This window comes from Salvelinus alpinus, chromosome 26 (assembly GCF_045679555.1).
Source record: "Salvelinus alpinus chromosome 26, SLU_Salpinus.1, whole genome shotgun sequence".
NCBI classification, from domain to species: domain Eukaryota; kingdom Metazoa; phylum Chordata; class Actinopteri; order Salmoniformes; family Salmonidae; genus Salvelinus; species Salvelinus alpinus.
In genome coordinates this window covers 8,698,834-8,705,243 of record NC_092111.1, presented here as the reverse complement: position 1 = coordinate 8,705,243, position 6,410 = coordinate 8,698,834, and the positions used below count along the sequence as shown (strand labels likewise).

At 44.1% G+C, this 6,410-nt stretch overlaps 1 protein-coding gene across 1 annotated transcript; it reads right to left on the bottom strand.

Annotated features, from left to right (window-relative positions):
- Positions 1-2,374: 2,374 nt before the first annotated feature.
- LOC139554581 (serine/threonine-protein kinase SBK1-like) lies at positions 2,375-6,097 on the bottom strand. Its single transcript, XM_071367497.1, has 4 exons — positions 5,735-6,097; positions 4,436-4,580; positions 4,120-4,322; positions 2,375-3,595 (listed from the first exon to the last, which is right to left on the bottom strand). Exons 1-4 carry the CDS (start codon positions 5,738-5,740, stop codon positions 2,792-2,794), a joined length of 1,158 nt encoding a protein of 385 aa, XP_071223598.1. The 5' UTR covers positions 5,741-6,097; the 3' UTR covers positions 2,375-2,791.
- Positions 6,098-6,410: the final 313 nt, after the last annotated feature.

The window sequence follows — 6,410 nt, the reverse complement described above, 5'->3', positions numbered from 1 at the left end:
CTGAGATCCCCAAAGATTGGAAAATTGCCGGGGTCATCCCCCTCTTCAAAGGGGGAGACACTCTAGACCCAAACTGTTACAGACCTATATCCATCCTGCCCTGCCTTTCTAAAATCTTCGAAAGCCAAGTTAACAAACAGATCACCGACCATTTTGAATAACACCATACCTTCTCCACTATGCAATCGGGTTTCCGAGCTGGTCGTGGGTGCACCTCAGCCACACTCAAGGTCCTAAACGATATCATAACCACCATCGATAAAAGACAATACTGTGCAGCCGTCTTCATCGACCTGGCCAAGGCTTTCGACTCTGTCATTCACTACATTCTTATCGGCAGACTCAACAGCCTTGGTTTCTCAAATGACTGCCTCGCCTGGTTCACCAACTACTTCTCAGATAAAGTTCAGTGTGTCAAATCGGAGGGCCTGTTGTCCGGGCCTCTGGCAGTCTCTATGGGGGTGCCACAGGGTTCAATTCTCGGGCCGACTCTTTTCTCTGTATATATCAATGATGTCGCTCTTGCTGCTGGTGATTCTCTGATCCACCTCTACGCAGACGACACCATTCTGTATGGATCTGGCCCTTCTTTGGACACTGTGTTAACAAACTTCCAAATGACCTTCAATGCCATACAACACTCCTTCCGTGGCCTCCAGCTGCTTTTCAATGCTAGTAAAACTAAATGCATGCTCTTCAACCGATTGCTGCCCGTACCCGCCTGCCCGACTAGCATCACTACTCTGGACGGTTCTGACTTAGAATATGTGGACAACTACAAATACCTAGGTGTCTGGTTAGACTGTAAACGCTCCTTCCAGACTCACATTAAGCATTTCCAATCCAAAATCAAATCTAGAATTGACTTCCTGTTTCGCAACAAAGCCTCCTTCACTCATACTGCCAAACATACCCTTGTAAAACTGACTATCCTACCGATCCTAGACTTTGGCGATGTTATTTACAAAATAGCCTCCAACACTCTACTCAGTAAATTGGATGTAGTCTATCACAGTACCATCTGTTTTGTCACCAAAGCCCCATATACTACCCACCACTGCGACCTGTATGCTCTCGTTGGCTGACCCTCGCTTCATATTCGTCGCCAAACCTACCGGATCCAGGCCATCTATAAGTCTTTGCTAGTTAAAGGCCTGTCTTATCTCAGCTCACTGGTCACCATAGCAACACCCACCCATACCATGCGCTCCAGCAGGTATATTTCACTCTTCATCCCCAAAGCCAACACCTCGTTTGGCTGCCTTTCCTTCCAGTTCTCTGCAGCCAATGACTGGAACGAATTGCAAAAATCACTGAAGCTGGAGATCTCCCTCTCTATCTTTAAGCATCAGCTGTCAGAGCAGCTTACCGATCACTGTACCTGTACACAGCCAATCTGTAAATAGCACACCCAACTACCTCATCCCCATATTGTTATTTATCTTTTTGCTCTTTTGCACCCCAGTATCTCTACTTGTACATCATCATCTGCACATCTATCACTCCAGTGTTAATACTAAATTGTAATTATTTCCCCTCTACGGCCTATTTATTGCCTTACCTCCCTAATCTTCTACCTTTGCACACACTGTACATATATTTTTCTATTGTGTTATTGACTGTACATTCGTTTATGTGTAACTCTGTGTTGTTGTTTTGTCGCAATGCTTTGCTTTATCTTGGCCAGGTCGCAGTTGTAAATGAGAACTTGTTCTCAACTGGCCTACCTGGTTAAATACAGGTGAATGTCACGCCCTGACCATAGAGATCCTTTTATTCTCTATGTTTGTTTGGTCAGGTTGTGACTCGGGTGGGAAAGTCTATGCTTTCTGGTTCTTTGTTTTTTGGCCGGTAGGATTCTCAATCAGGGACAGCTGTCTATCGTTGTCTCTGATTGGGAATCAGACTTAGGCAGCCTTTTTTCCTTTTCTCATTTGTGGGTTGTTGTCTTTGTTAGTGGCATGTATAGCCTTACAGAGCTTCACGTTCGTTTTGTTTATTGTTTTTGTTGGCGACATAAAAAAATATAAGAATGTACGCTTACCACGCTGCACCTTGGTCCGGTCATTTCCTTGACGACGATCGTGACAGTGAAATAAAAAATAAACAAAAATGTTTTTGTTGAAATTACATGGAAACCACGACGATTCAACCAGTTTTTGCCTAGCGGGACGCTTGCAGTCACAGTTGTTATTCTACCCTCCAAGTCCAATCATTTAGAAAAATCGGAAATCATGTCAATTGTCTTGGTTAACGTAATACAGTAGAGTAGCTAGATAACTTACTACAGAATCAACACAAAGTGCAGAAGACTTTGTAAATATCATAGCAATCTAGAGAGGGAAACTATGAATTTATGAGTTTAATCCAAATGTTAACTCATAATACACATTTTATTAGACGCAATTCTGACCACAGGAAATGATGACGTACAGATGATATTTACATATTATAAAAAACATTACAACACAGAAACAACATCATCAAGTCACACTTGCTGTAGAATTTACTAGATTGAACACATCAACATGCTAATTGATAAAGTGCTTACAAGTCCCTATAGTAACCAAATGCAACTGTGTCGATCCCCAAAGGCTATCCAGTATCAACAATGACTTGATGGCTATTTATCTTACAGTAAGTTCAACTGTAGTGGTATTATATACTGTACAAGGTCTTTTTAAGCACCAATGTGACACATCAGAGGATATGTATTGTCTTCTGGAAGGTCAAAAATATTGTCTCTTTCACCTTTGAATTTGTAAGTTTATGATCGTGTGTCGCCACTCCCTTATCTCTCCATCCTTCCCTTCCTCTCTTTCTCGTTTCTGATTACCTCTCTCCCTCTAATTTTCTTCCTCTCCTCCTCCAACCATATCTTCTCCTTCTTCCGCAACCAGTCTCCCCCGAGGTAGCCCAGTACATCGTCGGGCCTACCGCGAAGCCCAGGCTGTGGGTGGAGAAGTGACTGGAAAAGGGAGCAGGCCAGTGGGGTGAAATAGGCAAACTGGGGGGCGACTGGATTGGATTTTTTCTCGTTCAGATTCTGCTTGTCTTCGTCCAAACGCATCATGATGTGCTCGTCTTTTCCTTCCCCCCATAGGTCTAGTTCGTCGTCCTGACCATCTTGATCTTTCTCCTGGTCAAACCACTCTTTGTACTTGATGTACGAGCGGTCGTCCGATGCGGTCTCCGTCCAGGGTAGACTGCCAGTCAGCATGGCGTAGATGAGGATCCCCAAGGCCCAGCAGTCTGTACTGACCTCAACCGACACCCACACCCTCTTGATCTTGTTGTCCAACCCATTTCCTCCATCAGGTTTTGAAGCAGTATTATGTCTACTATCCTCCGACTCCTTCGCTATCTCTGCCTCGGGCGTACAGTAAGCAGAACTGTACCACACACCGGGTACCTTGGTTCCCGTGGCCTTGGCCATGCCGAAGTCGCCCAGTTTGACCCAGCGGCAGGCAGCGTCGACCAGGAAGATGTTCTCGGGCTTGACGTCGCGGTGGACGAAGCCCAGGGAGTGGAGGTGGGTTAGGGCACCGCTCAGCTGGGACACGACCCTCTGGACACAATCCTCCTCCACACCCACCTGGGAAAAAGACAGAGGCGCAGTTGAACTACATGTCCCACTCTTACGGCTCTATTCAATCAGATCCACTTTAGTTGACATCCGTAGGGTGGGTGTTTTGACAGTGTCGGGAGGTTATAGGTCTCAAATCCACAAGTGGCCCCTGGCATTATACCTGAAGCGGGCATTGCTATTGGCTGCAGGGAGTCACATGAACAGAAATCCCATGCAGCCTTGTTTACAAGTTGGAACACTAGTATGTGAGATGTAATCTACACCTCCATTATGATGATAGAAACCCTTGATATTTTATTTCAGGATTTTTCAATTTAAGCGTCATTATTTCTATATAGCCTACACTTTCTAGTTTTGAATTTGTTATGTGAGTGGATCGCAAGAGCAGCTGCTCACTGATTTGACATCTCCAACGCAGTTGCTATGCAGGTGTCTGGCATTGCCGGTTAACTCTTGATCTAATTGGATCTAGACCTGAGTTAACAAAGATGCATACGAGAATAATGATACATTTCCCACATATACTATACCTCTGGGACAATGACGTCGTACAGATCACCGAAGAGGCTAGCTTGCTGGGCGAAAACGTAATGTGAGGGGGTGGAGAAGGCAATGCCCAGGGCCTTGGTCAGGGACGGGTGGGTGCAGAAGGAGAGGGAGAGGTTATACTCTCGTAAAAAGGAGAAGAGATTTGTGGAATCACGAGGAAAGAACTTCAGGGCCATTGGAGTTCCTTGAGGGAAGGAAGAGAGAGAGAAAAGTGATCAGAACAAAAGAAAGAGAGAAATTCTGTAGATATGAGGCCAGACAAACTGGGTTTAGGGTTAAAACGAACACGTAGTTTACCTCTTTTCCTATGTACAGCCAACATGACCTTCCCGTACGACCCCTCCCCTAACATCTTGACCACCTGGAAGTGGTCCGAGGTCTCCAGTGATGTAAACGACTGGACGGTGAGATGGCACATCTCGTCCAATAATCTTGTGGCAGCCTGCGGAGATGGGAACATAACAGATATCTGTTATGATGCTTGTCGTCATGACGATTTTGGCAGCACTAAACCAGGTATAAACACATCCCTTTATAGCCCTATGAACAGCTCAAGGGCTCTTATTGGACAGTTTTTGGACACCCCCCTTTTCACCAAGCCTTTGATTTATTCGTTCGACTGTTTACTTTTTCATTGATTGGCACCAGGCAGGCGATTGTGGGATTTTTCTATATGAGCCAACCGGATCGACCCCAAGACACCCCATTAATACACAGAGAGCCATGGATATATACATCTCTGAGTGGCATAGCTAGCTCCACATGGGTAAGCCCTGCCCGGACCCCTGCCAGCGCAGCATAACCTGAACAGCCTGTAGGGACATGGGCTTAACACCTTGGTTAGGTAACTTTGTGTTGGGGGAAACGGAGGCGTGTGGTTTGGGATTAAAGTTGTACTGCACTGTACCCTACTTCTGACTACTGCTCAATATGTTAATGGATTACAATATATAATGCTTAGGAACATTTGGTATCAATAGTGTAAGCATTAAAAGTATAGGGATTGATTAGATATGAATATGAATAACTATAGCGGGTAAGCATTTTATAATACCTATCATGAAAAAGCATTAGTATACTGTTAATAGGTATTTCATTATAAAAAAAATATTTATAAGCGTTACAAGGATTCCAATTCATAAGCTTCTATAACGTTTCTAATAATTAATTAACAGCATTTAAAAACATGTATAAGCATTTCAAATGGCTTTTGAATGAACGTTATTATAAAGTGTTACCAAATAGTACATACTACATTACCAATTTTCCTTATCTAATAACCTGCTGTCTAATATCAATAACACGTTTGACCGCATTTTGTCACATAATGGGAACATCTCACATCGGTATAAGGCACTGCTGTTGCCCCCCACACACAATAATTTAATACAATAAAATGTTATTTTGAAATAATACATTTAGAAAAAAATTAAGGAAGTAAAACTATATTAAATAAATTTCATAAGAAGTCAGCATCTTAGAAAACTACTACAAATGTCTACCTAAACATTGATGAATGTTGGCTGAATGAAACACATTGTTCATAATTCTTTCTTAGTTGCAGAGGAAAATGGGGTGAACGGATGGCTTACTTACTGTCATTTTGGCTCTGTGGTTGACAGTGATATTGTGATGTTCCTCACAGACAAGTTACAGTGAATCTGTATCTCTGCCCACATCGACCAAGTAGTGCACCTTTCAATACCGCTTCCACAACACATAGGCTGCACATTAGCTCCTCCAACAATAAGGTAAAAGAGTTGCTCTAGAGATCTTGTAGAGTAGTTGTCCGTGTCGGTCTTTCTCAGCAGAGGCCCCTCTATCGCTCCTGTTTGTGCGTTTTGATATCGCCAACCCCTACTTTGATCCCTACATTATCTCGCTCCCCTTTTCCTCTCCTCCTGCACTCCTCCCACGTTCTCTCCCTCCCACCGGATTCTCTGGTGAGCTGTCTGTCCCATCAGTCGAAGGCCAGCCCCTCCCACTGGTGCCTTTCCCTTCCTGTTGTGGAGCCCAAGGCCAGTCAATATTTCGAGTTTGTTCTGTCAATCAACAAATTAACGCCTGTGTCTATCCAAACACTTGTCTCTCTCCCTTTTTCCAACGGCACCTCTCTCTCTCTCACAAACACATAGACAGTGGACTCTCTCTCTCTCTCTCTCTCTCTCTCTCTCTCTCTCTCTCTCTCTCTCTCTCTCTCTCTCTCTCTCTCTCTCTCTCTCTCTCTCTCTCTCTCTCTCTCTCTCTCTCTCTCTCTCTCTCTCTCTCTCCA

Bases quoted from the DNA above. Each gene is read 5' to 3' on its own strand.
- LOC139554581 (XM_071367497.1), bottom strand. The intron at 4,323-4,435 runs GTAAACTACGTG...CCTTCCCTCAAG, and splicing joins GGCTGTACATAGGAAAAGAG to GAACTCCAATGGCCCTGAAG. The intron at 3,596-4,119 runs GTATAGTATATG...TCTTTTTCCCAG, and splicing joins ACGACGTCATTGTCCCAGAG to GTGGGTGTGGAGGAGGATTG.